This window comes from Xyrauchen texanus, chromosome 41 (genome assembly GCF_025860055.1).
Source record: "Xyrauchen texanus isolate HMW12.3.18 chromosome 41, RBS_HiC_50CHRs, whole genome shotgun sequence".
Lineage (NCBI taxonomy): Eukaryota > Metazoa > Chordata > Actinopteri > Cypriniformes > Catostomidae > Xyrauchen > Xyrauchen texanus.
Genome location: NC_068316.1, coordinates 22780001 through 22798289, shown reverse-complemented (window position 1 = coordinate 22798289; position 18289 = coordinate 22780001). Strand labels below are relative to the sequence as shown.

Below are 18289 nucleotides of genomic sequence, written 5' to 3'. Positions count from 1 at the left end.
TGCTTCATGTTGTTATTTGAAATGTTTTGATATGTTACAAAAGTTCATGGGTGAAAAAGCTTTGAATATTGAGCTCACATGGATTGTGAATGTAAGGACCTATATATACTATACCTCTGCAGGGGCAGAGGGTGGAATGTCCATCGAGAGAACCGAACGGGCTGGTGGGTCGGCCGCGAAACGTGCTGAATGAGCCGTGATAAGCTAAAATGAGCCATCGCGCTATGCAGAAAAGGACAGCGAACCCTCCCAAGTTGCCATGTAAAGTTGCCGTGTAAAATCCCGGGCCGATTTCTCTTCCCTGTCCAGCCCCGAATCGAGTGTGTTGACTGGTGACAATAAAAGGGTTATTCCCAGTAAATTCCCAATAAAAAGGTTATTTATATAAAAAGGGTTATGAATTGTAAATAAAATTGTACTTGATAAAGTTTTGTTTTCTGTAGGCGTTTACGTGTTGACTACAAAATTATAATCAATTGATGGTTATTTTTAAAAGTTTATTTTGTATTATTGCTATTATTATGAGTGCTAACATGCTTTTTTGGCAAAAAATGAAAAAGTCACGAAAGCACAAAAATTCTTGAAAGCAGTTCTTCTCTGGTTACATCAGACTCCTCAATACTCAGAGACTGGTTTGACATACACACACACACGTGTCCTGAGTTGCACTTTAAATTACTGTCACTTTATAACTGTCTGCTACCTCAATAACTGCTATGTGCATAGAACACTATTTCATAGTATGTTATGTTTATGTTTTTAGAAACTGTCATCTTTTTGCACTACTGAGTACTGGTCGGTGCTGCACTGTCTCTCACTGTGCCTATTGTCCTGGTCATTGTCAGAAATTTCTTGTACTGCCCCGTACTTTTTGCACATGTTTGCACGTGCACTTTATATAGGTATATATATATATATAGGTATTTTATATAGGTATTTTATTTAGTTGTGTAGTCTCATGTGGTCCTGTGTTTGTCCTATGTTGTTTTATGTAGCACCATGGTCCTGGAGGAACGTTGTCTCGTTTCACTGTGTACTGTACTAACTGTATATGGTTGAAACAACAATAAAAACCACTTGACTTGACTTGACTTGACAAATGACATATCTATCGCTCAAGTGTGACTTCTCATACTTCTTGAGCTGCGATTATAAATATATTCCCAAATACTGCACAACTTTACTTTTGATAAATGCTCCATCAGGATACATTTATACATTCTTTTTTTCGTTCAGAAATTATAACATCACTTACAACAAGATTAACATAAACAGGGGTACACACAACACTACAGCAGGAAAAAACCCTCATCTATTTTGAGTGAGTGCGCAAAGCGCTGTTAACAAGCTACGGTCATGTGAAACGTCTTATCCAATTTCCGTGAGAGTGCTAATTATAAGCACAATATTCGTGCCAGCGCAAAGCATAAATGGGTATGTGTGGGAGTGTTTGCGCTATGTAAATGAAGTGGGGCAAAGTGGCGCAATTTGCTATTTTGCTAAGAATTTGGTCATTGCACTAAGACGTTTCAATACCATGTCTTAACTCAGAGCAAAGTCCGAATTCAGTTCCTGCATTTTTAGTTTAGAGATTTCACCAGCAGGAGGAAATAAAGTTAATGTCCAAATTCTGAAAGTACAGAACATCAAATAATATCCTTGACGATTTCTGTTGAAAGCCTTTTGTTGAGACAAAAATATTATATTTGTGTTACATTTTCTAGAGGTCATGTTTATTTTTTCAATTATTCTTATTATTTGCATTGTTATGTTTAAGTCACTGCAAAGGGGGCCAGTGGAAGCAGTAAAATATTTGGATTTGGTATCATTTTTTTTACCACTTCATTATATTGATTCTATTTTAAATCGTCTGAAGTGTAATTTGAATTTAGAAATATTTTTGGTTTAAGGTTTTTGTGTTTCAATGTCGACTGGTAGACGTGAAGTGCGTGCCAATACAATAACTGTTAATACTAGCCATGATTCGTGTCAGTAGATGAAAATGGTTAATAATACTTACATTCTCTGTCATTAAACGGAGCCTACATCCATATCCTGAACCACATTTTCCATGCGTTTAAAAGCAACGTGTCCCTTTTAAAAAGGACACACAAAATAATGCAAATCCATATTTTTATTCTTCCAGTTAATTTCATGCAGTCCATTTTCACTACCAACTTCTTATGAATGTAATGTCTGTTTATATTGCTGGAGCTTGACAGGGAATAGATGGATAATAGGACGGAGACGGTGCCAGAGAAGAACCTCCATTGACCCGATTTAGTGATTTCGCCAAACCCACTTACGCCTAGACTTAGCGCACGCTTGCAAGAAAATACCAACACTGCATGGCCATACCCATTGACTTTGTGGTTATAAGTGAAAGTATTGCGCTGTGGTTAGCACTTGCACGCTTAAAATAGGAATCAAAGCCTACATTGCAATATATTGACTGGCGAATCATTAATAAATTATACAGTATGTGACAGAGTGGAGAGTTTACATTATACGATTTTAGGCCCGATATTCACTCACTGACAGTTTTGTAGAGATCGCCGACAAAAGTACGAAATCGGATATAGGCAAATAGGAGCACGCTCCCTTGAGCGACAATCGCAATGTACGAATTATCAAAGACGTAATCTGAGAGAAGCACCGACATGTCGCCGATGTCAGCGAGATCTCTAGAATGTTTAATATCTGGACCCGTCTGCGACTCCAAATCATGCAATGTGAAATATGTTTTGACTGAATACAACTGCAGCGTTGACCTACAGCCAATGAGAGCAAGAAACGGGCACGAGGGAGGAGTCCTGATGTACCTGCAACAGAACTTCAACTAGCATGGCTTTGGTATCAAGAAAGTCTCATTGGACAGAAGAAATGGAGGAAAAATTAGTGGAACATTGGCAGGAGCACCAGAACCATTTGATGATTCCTCTGAACTGTAGCACAACCGGGTTGAGAAAGAGAAGGGTTGGAGAGAAATTGTCAATTCTCTTGGACAGTCAGGTAAGTAAATAGGAAGATTTTTCAGTAGGAGGTACTTTTTCATATTGTAACCAATAAAATATATGATTTAAAACATACACATCATATTCTGAAATACATAACATATGATCATGCATTTGTTTTCGTATCTCGTATCACTTCTCGTGTGTACTGTGTTGTGAAACATAATTTCCAGGCAGAGTTGTCGGGGATTCGTCAATAGTGAAATGTTTTGTAATGTGTTCACCCCTGTTGCCGATTCCTCGTGTAATTAGAAAACTCTACGACTTCAATGACAAGACAGACAGTTGTATAAAAAGAACAGTCTCACAATCCGACATATTTGAAAGTTGCGTAGTGTGTAGGATGCATTACCTTCTCTCCAGTTGGTCCAGGAACACCATGTTCTCCCTGAGAAACAATACAATTATGAATACTCTATAACAAGGCAGGAACCACAATAGACATCGATGGGGATATATTCAGAGTAGTGGTTGATTAATATGGGTTTTTAATGTAATTAAAACATATTTAGTTTGTAAACTTTTACATTTAGTCCTTCCAGTCTTAAATATTTGGTTACATCCTTGCTTTATAACCATGACAAATGATTATATTACTAGCCTGTCTCAAATTCAATGTCTCAAATTCAATTTAAGATAAAGAATTCAGGCTAGGGTGAACTAAAGTGATTGTAATTCAGAGGTTAAAAGCATTAATTAAGGGTATAAAAAGTTGCCAATGACCTTTAGTCCTTTTGGTCCCTGTGGCCCAGTAATTCCAGAGATCAGCACTCCATCTGTTAAGGTCAACCCTGGATCTCCTTTCTGACCCTTTGCACACACATACACAAACACAGACACACAAGTAAGCACAGAATAAAAATTTTAATTAGAAACACACTCACATCCCTATTCATGAATGGCAAGTACTTCTTATGATAATGTGCAAAGTCTATATACAGAATATGATACACAAGCAAACCTCTGCAGCATTTGAAAGCATCAAGTCCCTCTCACAAACACAAACCTCATGTGGCAACTAGATTTGTATAGTATCATGTAGGTTGAGCATGTGAGTTTGTTGCATATAGTAGTGAGTGTGTGTGTGTGTGTGTGTGTGTGTGTGTGTGTGTGTGTGTGTGTGAGCGTGTATTTATCACTTTGTGGGGACCAAATGTCCCCATAAGGATAGTAAAACCCGAAATTTTTGACCTTGTGGGGACATTTTGTCGGTCCCCATGAGGAAAACAGCTTATAAATCACACTAAATTATGTTTTTTGAAAATGTAAAAATGCAGAAAGTTTTCTGTGAGGGTTAGGTTTAGGGGTAGGGTTAGGTTTAGGGGATAGAATATAAAGTTTGTACAGTATAAAAACCATTATGTCTATGGAAAGTCCCCATAAAACATGGAAACACAACATGTGTGTGTGTGTGTGTGTGTGTGTGTGTGTGTGTGTGTGATTCTGTCTGGTAGTCATTAACTCAATGTTTTTCAGATCGGCACTTATGTTCCCCAGCGATTCATTATGAAGCTGCTCTTTAATCTCACGTCCGGTGTTTCTTTTCACACAAAACACAGTGATTATAATCTCTCATTTCCAGAGTGAGATTATGTGATCATTTAGAGATTAGGATTATGACACATCAACAGAATAATGTCATGCCATTTGAAGAGTCTAATCTAGTTGCTTTAAGTGTAGTATTTCATATTGAAACATTATATATTTTGCTTTAAATGGAAACAATTATCCAGTAAGATGTCTGATTGCCTGCACTGTACGTGTGGTCTGATAACAAATATGTCAATGGGTTTACATGTGGTAAACCTCAAACTTCTACATTCTTGATAGCATGCCAATAAATAACACCACTTTGAACATTCATGGCCACTTTTCTCTGCAGCAAACACATATACTCATCCACACCTGTTTTGTTAACTCATTTCCAGTTAATTTACCTTTAAACCTGGAGGCCCTTGGATCCCTGGGGCTCCAGGATCACCTTTTGGACCTCTTGGACCCTAAAGAAATAAAATAAATCATTAGTGTTGATTTTAGCACAGGAACTATTAGCTGATAATGTAAGAATTATTCTCCATAAGATGCACAATTTGCGGTCTTATTCATATTTGTATCAAAAACTTTGTGGGACACGTTACATGCCAAAGTTCAATTTAAAGGGCTAGAGTTTCTTTCAAATACCCCTAAATACTATAAAGCAATAGTAGTAATGTTTGGCTTAGCAAGAACCAAAAAATATCAATGCATAGTAAAACCACAGCACAATATTCAAGATCCAAAAACCAAAGCTTTCAACCATGCTGGTTAACTGAAAATATAGGTTTAAATTGCTATTAAATTACAGAAATTGTTCTATTTAAATATTCCACTAAAACAATGTTGGTGCTTGTGAAACCATGTTTGGGTTATTATCTCAAATAGTTTTGGTTTGGGATCGTAATTTGTGCATTGTCCCTAAAAATCAGAAACTATAAGCATTTTACATTGAACCACGGAAATTTCCTTTGAAAAGCATTTAAAGAAAAGCAGGCCTCGCTTTTTACATGCAATACAGCTCTGTTTGCTTCACCTTATGTGTCAATTTAAAACACAATTTCAAGGCAACTCAAAACAGAACAGACTGATTGTTGTAAACTGCAGTGTGTTTAAATTCCTGTGACTTTAATGAAGCGACTTTGTGTTCTGCAGATGAGCTATTGTAATGTAATCACTACACTTGACTTTCTTGAGTGTTTAAGTTTTTGGAGTAGGATTAAAATAGACATTTGGGAAATTAAAACGGTGAGAGAAGCTAATGAAAAATAATGGTTGAAATACAAGTGTTACAAACACAAGCACTAGTTGACATCTGGTTTGAAAGCTTAGAAGCTCTACTTTAAAATGTGTGTAGGCATTATGACCAAAAATAAATAAGTGCTTTGAAATGTGCAGACAAATCAGAAGTGTTTCGTTTTGTACATATTATTGTAATCTGTAAAAACATCAAACTGATCAAATAGTCATGTGTCATATGTCGTTGGAAACCACTCAAAGAGTAGAATACAACCAGCCTATTTTTTCCTAACAGCAAAATATACCTGAGTAATAGCTAAGTATAAGCTTTGACATATTACATGTAAACAGGTGATTTTTATTTGCTGCATTTTCATGAAAATAAACAGAACTTAAAATATCACATAACATTACTTAGAAGAGGTGATTATCTTTAAAACGAGCCCACACACAACATAATCAGATGCATAAATCATTAGACAATTCACACAAAGCACAATGTGCACACAGCACATAAAGTGCTATTTAGCTAAAAAGATGTTAGCTTTCCTGGATCAGAGGACTTTATCGGAAATGATGTAGTACGTTGTCCAGTGTCATGGAATGCTAAACTAATTGTATTAGGATTCAGATTTCTGCAACCAGAGCTGGAAGTCATCCAGATATGGGCAGAGAGAATCGTTCACTGTAATTACATATGGCCACCAAGTATATGACACAGACTCAATCATGGCTCAAATGTCACAGAATGGAACTGAATGAGATCTCATTACTCATACCTGCGTGATGTTCAGAGAGAGCATACTTTTAGTAATTGTTGTGTTTGCATATGTAATTAGTTATTATGTACAATTATTATGTTTTATTTGATTGGAGACGTTTTTGACCAATACGATACATTTTTTCGATTTAAACTTTTGATTGCTTTGTCATATCCACACAAAATTCACATACAGTTGACATGATTTGGAATAAAACAAAAGCAGTTTTTTGGAGCTACCTTATTTATAGCCTGAGATATATAATGTCAAAACAGAAAAATACAAGAAAAAAAAAGTAAACATTTTTAAAGTTTGTTTGTGATTTTTCAGCAGTTTCTTAGGCTTAGAGTCTCAGAATTTATCATAATCTATATAATTAAAACATTAGAAAAGTTTTCTTTACAATTATATCAAACACTTGGCCCTCCTTGTTTTATTTTTGTATGTTTTTTGTCAAGTTATAATCCTTTAATTTTGAATGCCAAATCCTTAAAATACCCTAAGAGCTTAAGAGAATAACATAGAAGACAAACACCAAGAGCTCTTACCAAAGGATCGTGTGGTTCAAAAATCCCTGAGAGGTTAAAAAGTCCTTCTGTGTCATTGAGCATTAGCTGTGGGTGGAAAAAATAGTTTAAAATTCACCAAAAATGCATCGTTATCAGGATCCAGATAATGAGCATCATAATGAATTCAATGTGACATAAAAAAAGAAGAAGCAGGACATTAATGGACTCACATCATGCAGATTGATGACTGGTCCTGGGGGTCCAGGAGGCCCTGGGGGCCCAGGGAGACTAATTCCATCCAGGCCCCTCTCTCCCTGAAACACACAAAACACATAAACTATAAGCATCAAAGTGGACCGCTCAGATCTGAAAGATACACATTAGAAATTGGTGGTGTCCATCTGGATGCAAACCTTCTGACCCATGTCACCATTTTCTCCCTTCCCTCCCTGAAAAATAAAAATCAGAAGACAGATAGTCACTACAACAAATAATTAAATCAGATTTTGCTAACTGAAAAGGTAATTGTTGATGGAGAAAAAAATTACTAGATCGTGTGAAACTGTGTATTTTGCATTGTATTTACTTGTTGTCCTGGCAATCCAGGTAACCCATCTTGTCCATCAGCTCCTTTCGGCCCTGGTTCACCCTAGAGGATTGCAGGAAAAATGATTAAGAAGACAAACTTTAAATAAATCATTATAAAACTAGATAAAGTTGGACTATGTGTAGGACTATTTTGTGAAGGACTAGCAATATTTAGATCCCCTCCTTTGAAAGTGTGTCTAATTAATTATGTGTTTTACGGATAATATGTTTCATTTAGATAACAGGAGGAATTTCTTAATTGATACTCCTCATGCAATGTTACTTTAACATCTTCAACTTGAAGGTGAACTGTGTAGTTTCTGTGCAACTAGCATCACTAAATGGAATGACTAATGACTAACTTGTGATTTTTTCAAACAGGTTTCCCAAACACTTCCCCTGTATTTCATTGGTTGGATCAAACTCACATAATTTGGTTGAGGCAATGTTGCTGTGTTGGGCTGGACAGGTTACTCAAACAAAAATAACAATGTTTTGATTGTTTCATTTTTGGGGAAATCAACCTACGGATGGCTTTATTACAGTCGTCTCTGCATAATAATCTTCGATACTTTGATAATACATCACCTTCAATAATGAAAGTCTGTGTGGTAGAAATAAGTGCTATCTTATTTGACTGTTAAACAACTAACTTCCTAATTTTAACTTAAACTGTTATGTATGTAATAGGTTTTAAAACACCTAAAGCCTTAATCAAAGTATTTCAAGTCTACTTTGAATCTAAATATAAAGCCACCAGAATGAATTGCATCTACATAAATGTGTTTTCACTATGAATTACACTAAAAACTAGGAGTTTTAAGACTATGAAGCATTTCACTGACTCTTGCAGTTGTCTAGAAGGTTTGAAAATTTGAGGCTAATAGGGAACAGGTGGGTGGGAAAAGCATGCTTCCTTGGGAAAGCTAGAATGGAAACATTTGTAGATGTGTGTGTATGTACATATTGATGTTCTTTGTATGTGATTGTGTGCGAGAAGTACAGACCTTCACTGAAACACCTGGAGGGCCGTTGGCGCCATCTTTCCCCTAAAAATATAAATGTGGGCTCATTTAATTGTAGTATTGAGATGAGGAAATAAAGGCTATGTTTGGAACAGCATATTAACATACTAGTTTTACTATTGCTGCTGTATATAGTATGTACAATACACAGTCAAATATACTGTGCTATCTATGCAAATCTGCTGTATGCATTTGCCAAAATGAACAGTATACACCAGAGTACACTGCATGGAATACTTGCAGAAGCAAATGCAGCTGCAATTTTTAACATCTCTTTTTTTCGTAAAGTTAAAGCCATTTTTATTTCAAAGATGATTGGACACTTCTCACATGCAATGTGATGAGATCATGTGACAATGTTGCATGCTATTGTTTGAAATGTTTATTACTGCATAATGCATGCTGTTCACACTATTTCTAAACATAGGCAGTATATAGAGGATATTGCACAGTATTCAGTAATACTGTACACTCTACACTGAAGTAGTAAGCTGATATTACATTGCAAACATAAACATTGAGAACATAAAAGCCCAAAGTGTTCAACCTCTTCTGAGTAAAATGGACACTTATGAAGATTATATGACTATATACATTATCAGATCACTGTAATCACATATGAACTCTATATACATTTTGATTCCCAGGTATAATAACCCTTATAATAACATTGGCACTTCAATAATGCAGCAAAAGTTTGCAGTGACAGGTAATGTCAAATGGCAGATGTCATAATAAGTTTGTTACTGTACTAAAAGATAATGTAAACCTGATTATGTACAGAACTCTATAGGTATGTGAATTTACCTGTGGTCCTGGTGGGCCTGGGAGACCAGGAAGACCCTGAAAATGAGAAAATGCATGCTTATTATTTGAATGTAGGCTGTAACAAGTTGAAAACTGCAGTTCATCCATAACCAAGGCTCGAGTTGAGGGTGGATGCATGGGGATACCATCCTCCTTGTTGAAAGAAATGGCAAAAACCATCTCCTCTGTAAAACCACCATCCCCCCTTACGATCCCCTTTAGATCAAAGCTGGAGTGCACCTCTCTTATGATGTAAAGGTTGTCACGATTCATTAAGAATTGCATGGCAATAATTGAAAATGTCTGCGATTTTGGCGTGATCCCCCTAACAAAGAATGTTTGACCCCACCTTACCATTCGAAATTGTCTTACAAATTAACAACTGTCTATAACAAGCAGAACATCTGAGTGCACTTACAGGTGGTCCTCTGGGCAGTATAGGCCTGAAGGTACTGGTTCTATCCAGACCTGACCCTTCAGATTCCTACAGAAAAACACATAGAAGACACTTTTACATTACTTATTTTAAACTAAAATATATAAAATCTAAAGGCCTGTGAAACGCACCATCATTTCAAAGTTGAAGCCTTTTCCTGGTGGTCCGGGAGGCCCTGGCAGACCTGGTTGCCCCTTGGGACCTTCAGGTCCTGGCTGTCCTGGGGCACCTGGCTGACCAGGATCACCCTAAAAAAAGAATAACATCAGTCTCAAAGTCATGCATGGCCAAGTACAATTCAGGCATGTCTTGAACTTGGAATAAACCTGAATTTACAAACATGAAACTTGAATGAAATTCATGCATTGTTAAAAGTTAATTCATTGAGTTCACAATTTTAGACAAATAAAGCAACTTCCTCCAAGGTGTTGCATACCTATAAGCAAACCACTCATAAGTAATCTGAAACACCAAGATAATCCAAATGAAATTACCTTTGTTCCAATGAGTCCAGGTAACCCTGGTTCACCCTTTCAAAGAAAACACAAGACTGTGTTATTTCAAAAATATATGAAGGATTATAAATGCATAAAAGAGAATATACAGATACTGTATAATACGTTACCTTCTAAAGTGGCACATAAAACAAGTAATCAAAAGTCAGTCTTACTTATATGAATATCTTACTTTTTGCCCTTTTTCTCCATCTTTGCCTGGTTCACTGTCTCGCCCATCTGCACCCTAAAACAATAATAATCACTACATGAGGACCTTTTGTAACTTAAATAAATGTTAAGAATAGTAACCTATTTTAAAAACAAGATATGATGTCATCTGAAGTATTTTTTTGTTTTCACAATTCCCTTATTTAATCTTCATTTCTTCACTCAGGTGTTAGTATTTTTGTTAAGCAACCTTTCAGAAAAGCTGTCATTTTGTTGGAGCATCAGATTTCTCATGTCAATAAGGTAAAGTGAAGCTGTGAATTTGTTTAAGCAGGGAATGGGTAGTTAGATGATGTTTTGGCACATTTCAAAAGGCAGTTTCCCCCCATCAATCAGCATTGTTCATGTTCCACCATACAAGCTTAGCTGCAAGTGAATGTTTAGTGTAAAGTATATGAAAAAATTAAAACCAAAACTCCCTCAATTTCAACAGACCATCCTCCACCATAGGCTGGTTTGTGGTTATTTGACAGCTTTAAAGGGATAGTTCACCCAAAAATGAAATGTCTCTCATTCTTACTCACCCATATCACTTTCTTTCTTCTGCGGAACAGAAACACAGATTTAAAGAAAAATATCTCAGCTGGGTAGGTCCATATAATGCAAGTGAATAGTGAACAGAAATTTGAAGCTCCAAAAAGCACATAAAGGCAGTATAAAAGTAATCCATATGACTTATATATCTTCAGAAGCAATATGATAGATGTGGTTGAGAAACAGACCAATATTTAAGTCCTGTTTACTATAAATCTCTATTTCCTCTTTCACTTCCACTTTCTTCTTCTTTTGTTTCTGGTGATTGGCATTCTTCAAGCATATCGCCACCTATTGGGCAGGGAGGAGAATTTATAGTAAAAAGGGATTTACGTATTGATATGTTTCTCACCCACACTTATCGTATCGCTTCTTCAGATATGAATTTAACCACTGGAGTCATGTAGATTTATTTTAAGCTGCCATTATGTTTTTAGGAGCTTCACATTTTTAGTCACCATTCACTTGCATTATAGGGACCAACAGAATTGAGATATTCTTCTAAAAATCTTTGATTGTGTTCTGCATATGAAAGAAAATCACACACATCTGGGATGAGGGTGAGTAAATAGTGAGAGAAATTTCATTTTTGGGAGAACTATCCCTTTAATTGAAAAATTAATTATTGGATTAACATTGTATCAGATTGGCTTGGGAAAGTCTTCACTAGCTTTCATTTTCACACAAGACAAAACTTTTGGGAACAATTATTTAATGTGGATGGATAGCTATACAATGTGATTTTTTAGAGAACTTTAATAACCCTTAAATTGGTTCTGTAATCTGAGTGAGAATTGCTATGCCAAATGATTTTAAATAAAGAAATCAAAATAAGCATTATTTGTGGTCAAAAGTGCTATGGTTTTCAACCACAGTCTAGCAGAATGTCTCAGATTACTTAACTGTATGACAGGGCGGAGGGCGGGGCCGGGTCGTGATTATACACACCTGGTCACTTACCAGGCTAATTAAGCATCCAAGAGGGATAAAGACCAATTGCAGACGGTGGTGCGAGGAGAGAGAGATCCGTCGTGTGTGTGTTTGTCTTTTGTTTAAGTTAATCATTAAAATATTGTTTATATCGCCAGGCCAGTTCTCGCCTCTTCCGTTCCATTGAACTGCTTTACAAACTGTAACCCCTGTTCCCTGATAAAAGCGGAATGAGATGCTGCGCTTATTTAGCACTTTGGGAACAACTATAGATGTGACCAGCTGTGAATATGTGTTTAACATGTCAATGAAATTGACCAGAATTTATAGCCTCTGCTGGTGACATCATTGGATGCATCTGTAGCAGGGCTATAAATAGATGCGTCACAGGTGCATCGTCAGGTATTTTGTCTGAAGAGCATACCTGAGGCATCCCAGTGCGGCACTGAAGCGCAGCATCTCGTTCCGCTTTTATCAGGGAACAGGGGTTACAGTTAAGTAACCCGAAACGTTCCCTATCAAAAAGCTACACTTTGATGCAGTGCTGATTTAGCGATTTGGGAAGGAGAATACCCACACTGCCGCACTGTGGATGTCTGGACCCCTTACGGTTGTGTAGTTGTGCTCACAAGAGCGCGAGAGGTCTCAGACATGAACTTGTGATGTTGACTCAAGGACATAAGTCCGTGAGGTCTTTCCTGCTCCAGTGTTGTAAACGGCGGGGAGCAGAAGGCTTCGAGAGTGACTGGATGTACATTCGAGAAAGGAACCTTAGGCAGGTAGTCAGGATGAGGGTGCAAAATTGATTTAGCCATTCCTGGGGCAATATCTAAGCAGGCTGACAAGACAGACAGAGCCTGTAGATCCCCAATTATTTTTAGAGAAGTAATTGCCATAAGAAAAACCATTTTGTGAGTCAGCAGTTTATCAGACGCTGACTCTAGAGGTTCGAGGGGGTCTCAACCAGACCCTCAAGGACTATTGCTAAGTCCCATGAAGGGATCCTGGTTCTAGCAGGAGGTCTCAGTTGCATGGCTCCATGAACGAAGCGAGCGAGCAGAGGATGTCTCCCCAATGGCACCCCGTCAATCAAGGCATGGCAAGCCGATAGAGCAGCCACGTGAGTGGCGGGGCATGTGCCTGCTGACAATTTTTCCTGCAGAAAATCCAGAACTGAAGCAATCTGGCAGTTAACTGGATCTGCATTATGTGCACTGCACCATCTTTCAAAGAACCCCAATTATTGGCGTAACTTCTTCTAGTAGAGGGAGCCCTAGCACTTAGAATTGTCTTGATAACTACAGGTGAAAGCCCAGTGTCCCTCAGTTGGTTCCCTTCAGGGGCCAAACACGAAGGTTCCACAGCTCGGGCCAGGGATGAAATATTGTCCCCTGCGCCTGAGACAGAAGGTCCCTCCTGTCCGGAATCGCCCAAGGCAAGCCGTCGAGGAGAGACATTATCTCCGAGAACCATACCCTGTTCGGCCAGCACGGCGCTATAAGTAAGAGGCAAGAGCCTTGATAGCGAATTCTGGCCAAGACTCCCGGGAGCAGAGAAACCGGGGAAAATGCATACAGGCGCATTCTGGGCCATATATGCGCCATCGCGTCCAGACCCTGGGGATTTGTTCCACTACCTCGGGGTGGAGTTTCCACTCCCCCATCGGTATTTTCTGTCTGGACAGCAAATCTGCTCCCACATTCAGGCATCCAGGATATAAACTGCCCTGACAGACAGGAGCTTGCCCTAGGTCCAAAGAAGAATCTGATGTGCCAGAGTGTTCAGCTGGCGTAAACATAGACCTCCTTGATGATTTATGTAAGAGACGGCTGCTGTGTTGTCCACCCGCAACAGGACACGGCAGCCACTCAAATGCTGGAGGAGGTATTTCAGGGCCAGAAATACAGCCATCAACTCGAGGCAGTTGATGATGACTCTCTCATTCCCCTTGAGCTGGATGTCCACTTAAGAACGCACCACAGCCTGTCAGGGAGGCGTCTGTTGTTAGCAACTTGCGATGGCAAGACGCACCTAGAGTGGGACCCAAAGTAAGTAACCGGGGTCTGAACCACATACCTTATTAGCCTTAGGGGACTGGCCCTTGGATGATATCCCCTGGTTTTGAGCCACAACTGAAACCAGTGCAACCTTGGCCTAGCCTGACTTTGCTCAGTGTGTTCTGAATGGACACGATTAGAGCGAGAGACAATTGTGCCCGCATCGTGATCGAATTCCATACAATACCCAGATAGGTTATTCCCTGGGTCGGAGAGAGAATGCTCTTTTTGACATTGAGTCTCAGACCCAGAGAAACCAGATGAGCTAAAACGATATCATTATGCTGAACTGCCAGTTCTTGAGACTGTGCTAGTATCAGTCGTCTATGTAATTCAGAATGCGGATGCCCCTGAGTCACAAAGAAGCCAGTGCTGCATCTATGCATTTCGTGAATGTGCGGGGTGATAGGGCTAGGCCAAATGGAAGAACCCGTTATTGGAAGGCTTCGCCCCCGAAAGCGAACCTCAGAATCGTCCTGTGTTGTGGCAGAATTTCTATATGAAAGTATGCGTCCATGAGATCGATCGTGACCAACCAATCATGATGTTGGATATGGGATACGACCGCCTTGAAAGTTAGCATCTTGAACTTGAACGCCCTGACTGAGCAATTCAAGCCTCGAAGATCTAAGATCGGATGCAACCCCCACCCTTCTTGGGAACCAGGAAGTATCTGCTGTAATAACCTGACTCTTTCTCTGGAAGGGGAACCAGTTCTTTCCACAGTAGAAATGCTTGCTCCGGTTTCACGGTAGTGGAAACCACGCCGTTGAAACGCAGACGACGGTGAATGAATTTAATTCTGTAGCCTTTTTCTACTGTTCTTAGGACCCACATATAAATACCTGGCAGAAGTTTCCACACTGCCAGGTTCTTTGAGATGGGTATTCATTTTGACACTTCCTGTTGAGGGGATGTGGAGTGTTCCGTGTCCTGGACTAAGGCAGGAAGCCCCTAACTCCTGAAACACCAGAGGTGGCGGGAATGAAGAGGTTTCATGGGGGTATCGGGAGGGTCGAAGTGGATGATTCACGCACCCCGTCCCAAGGGGGCTACCCCCACAAGGCTGGGCGTCAGGGTTTTTTTCTCTTAGAAATGACTGCCCTGAGGTCTTGCTTTGGAGGCTGCTGAGGGTGACCAGCTGTTCCCCAGTCTCTATGAGGGGGAGCACGACTCGCCACGCTTTGTTTCTGAGCCTCCCTTCTAGAAGGACCGGGGCGGGGCTGGGTGGCCGACGGCCCCTCCCCCTGAGTGCGGCCTCCTGGAACCTGGTGATAACTACATTCATAGCGTCACCAAATAAGCCAGAAGGCTAAACCGGGGCATCGAGAACGAAACCTTTGTCCTTGTCTCTGATGCCCGACAGGTTGAGCCATTATTGTCTCTCCATGCTGACTAAAGCCGACATGGCGTGGGACGTCTGCTTGGTCGTGCGGAGAGACAGATCCGTGGCTCGACGAAGCTCAGAGAAAGCCTCTTCATCAACCGTGGTGCCCGCACTCAGGTCCTTCAACAGATCAGCCTGGTACGCCTGTAACACAGCCATAGTGTGCAGGGCAGCACCAGCCTGACCTGCTACCTGATAAGCCTTCCCCACAAGCGTGGAGGTGGTCCTGCATGGCTTTGTGGGGAGAGTGGGTCTCTTTAGTGATGATGCTGAGCCAGGTGAGAGATAACCCGCAAGTGTCTCTTCTACCGGCGGCATCACTGAATACCCCCGTGCCTTGGCACCCACGATAGTCGAATATGTCGACGTCGAGGGCATGAAGACACGGGAAGTATAAGGTTTCCTCCATGAACGACAGAGAGCTCGTCATGGAGGTCATCAAAGAAAGGAAGGGTGTCCTTTTTTTTGGCCACCAGACAGAAATATGTCTTCTAGTTTGGAGCATTTGGGGGTCTCCTGTTCATGTGGCCAGTCTAAATGTAGTCTGGCCACAGCCCGAATAACCACCTCGAGTAATTCCTCAGCCACTTTATTATTGTGCGTGGAATGTTCAGAGGTTCAGCGTCCCCCTCGTGAACTGAAGAGGTGCCGAAGCGTGCTTCAAGCTTGCGAGAAGGATCAACTGGATCTGGGGAGAGAGCGAGCGATAGGGACGGACCGTCTCTCGCTCCTCAGCCAGATCTATGCGAGAGCCCTACGATGAAAGTGTGGGCACTGGCTCTTGGAAGTAAGTGAGACAAGTGTGAAGCATTTTGTCTGTAAACAGATCGCAATGCTTGCACCCGCCCTGTCTCAACGCAAGAGCAGCATGCTCTTCCCCCAAACACACAAAACAAAATTGGTGTGTGTCCGTTTCAGCCATAGAGCGTAAACATGGGAACACACACCGCTTGCTTTGTTTATCAGTCATTCTTTTTGTTCTTTTTTTTTAAGAAAAGAGAAAGAGAAAGGTTTCTGCGCACTGCCAAACAATTCTAACTCCTAACAGAGGAAAGTAGAAAGTTCTGACAGTCAAGAAGCACAACACACACAGACTGATCTGAAGACAAAAGATCTGACGATGCACCTGTGACGCATCTATTTATAGCCCTGCTACAGGTGCATCCAATGATGTTACCAGCAGAGGCTATACATTCTGGTCAATTTCACTGACGTGTTGCACACATATTCACAGCTGGTCACACCTAAAGTTGTTCCCAAAGTGCTAAATCAGTGCAGCATCAAAGTGTAGCTTTTTGACAGGGAACCGGTTATGGCATATAACTTAATTAATTCAATTGTCTGATTTCACTCAAATCAATGTTTTGAAAAATTACACCATCTCAAAATGTGCAAAGTTTCCATTATATGTATGTAATGATATTAAAATGACCTTAGCTGTGGGTTTCACACTCTTGGTGTTTTGAGAAGTAGGTTACTGAGTCTGCAATTAAGAAAATAAATTCCATAGCATGCATAGTCTGTTAAACACTATTCTACTTCATTCTATTTTACTTCAGTGCGAGCGACAAATCTGACCATTGAAGCATACTTGCTCACCAAAAAAGAAGTCTTATCTATATTAGGATGTCACAGTGACACATCAAAACATAATGGAGTTTCAAACATCAGCCAGCATTCGTGTATCACCACACAAGAGGAGGTCTAACTGTAAACAGGTCTGGTGAGCAGACCACACACTCGGAGGGTTTACTGTGTCACACTTCAGATTAAATAAAAAATGAGAATGTGTATTCCTGGAGGGGGAAAAAAACAGCATTAACCATTTACAAATTTATTTAGACATTAAAAGGCTTCTTGGATTTGAATCTATCGAGTTCATCATAGATCTATGTCAGAGTTGCATCAATATTTTTCAAATAGTGATTAAGAGTATGAAATCAGAATTAATAATATTTTATGGTCCCAACATAAATATGTATGAGACCATATAGGGTTACTACTGCATACTGCATCAACTACTGTAAGACGAAAACTGTTGATTTTTTCTAAAGCTTAAATAAAATAATTGTCAAAATTAAATTAAAAACTATTTGTTTTTTTTGTTTTAAATAACTGAAATAAAAACAAAAATATTTGTCATTTTAATATTAGGCAAATAGAGCTTGTCACATCATGGATGCATATGTTAATTTGATGATTGACGAGAAGCACGCAACTGTGAAGCAACGGTTTCCTCTTATTTTTAAACGTTCCAAATAATAATAAAAAAAAAAAAGGTTGGTTTCTCAACCAGTTCCTTAACTATAATTTTTACATCAAAAACTACAATATTTTAAAATGAAACAGGAATGGGTCCATTGCTAAAACTAATATTACACTGAAATTAAAAGTCAATCTGAACAACAAATGTGAAAACACAAAACTATAACAACCTTAAGGGGGCCTGGGTAACTCAGCAAGTATTAACAATGACTACCACCCCTGGAGTCTCGAGTTCGAATCCAGGGTGTGATGAGTGACTGCAGCCAGGTTGCCTAAGCAACCAAATTGGCCAGGTTGCTAGGGAGGGGTAACCTCCTCGTGGTCACAATTAGTGGTTCTCGCTCTCAATGGGGCACTTGGTAATTGTGCGTGGATCGCGGAGAGTAGCACGAGTCTCTTCGTTGTCATGCACAACGTGAGAAGCGAGGCAACTGAGACTTGACCTCTGCCACCCGGATTGAGGTGAGTAAGTGCGCCTC

At 39.6% G+C, this 18289-nt stretch overlaps 1 protein-coding gene across 3 annotated transcripts in view; it reads right to left on the bottom strand.

Annotated features, from left to right (window-relative positions):
• LOC127634047 (collagen alpha-1(XV) chain-like) overlaps window positions 1-18289 on the bottom strand; it is a 116043-nt gene that overhangs the window by 35120 nt on the left and 62634 nt on the right. For all 3 annotated transcript variants that reach the window (XM_052113445.1, XM_052113447.1, XM_052113446.1), the window contains exons 14-26: window positions 10600-10653; window positions 10407-10442; window positions 10044-10160; window positions 9895-9960; window positions 9477-9512; window positions 8652-8693; window positions 7643-7705; window positions 7470-7505; window positions 7287-7370; window positions 7096-7161; window positions 4952-5014; window positions 3738-3824; window positions 3367-3402 (exon numbers count right to left, since the gene is read on the bottom strand). In XM_052113445.1, the coding sequence (XP_051969405.1) occupies window positions 3367-3402; window positions 3738-3824; window positions 4952-5014; window positions 7096-7161; window positions 7287-7370; window positions 7470-7505; window positions 7643-7705; window positions 8652-8693; window positions 9477-9512; window positions 9895-9960; window positions 10044-10160; window positions 10407-10442; window positions 10600-10653 (786 nt within the window). The remainder of the gene's footprint in view (window positions 1-3366; window positions 3403-3737; window positions 3825-4951; window positions 5015-7095; window positions 7162-7286; window positions 7371-7469; window positions 7506-7642; window positions 7706-8651; window positions 8694-9476; window positions 9513-9894; window positions 9961-10043; window positions 10161-10406; window positions 10443-10599; window positions 10654-18289) is intronic.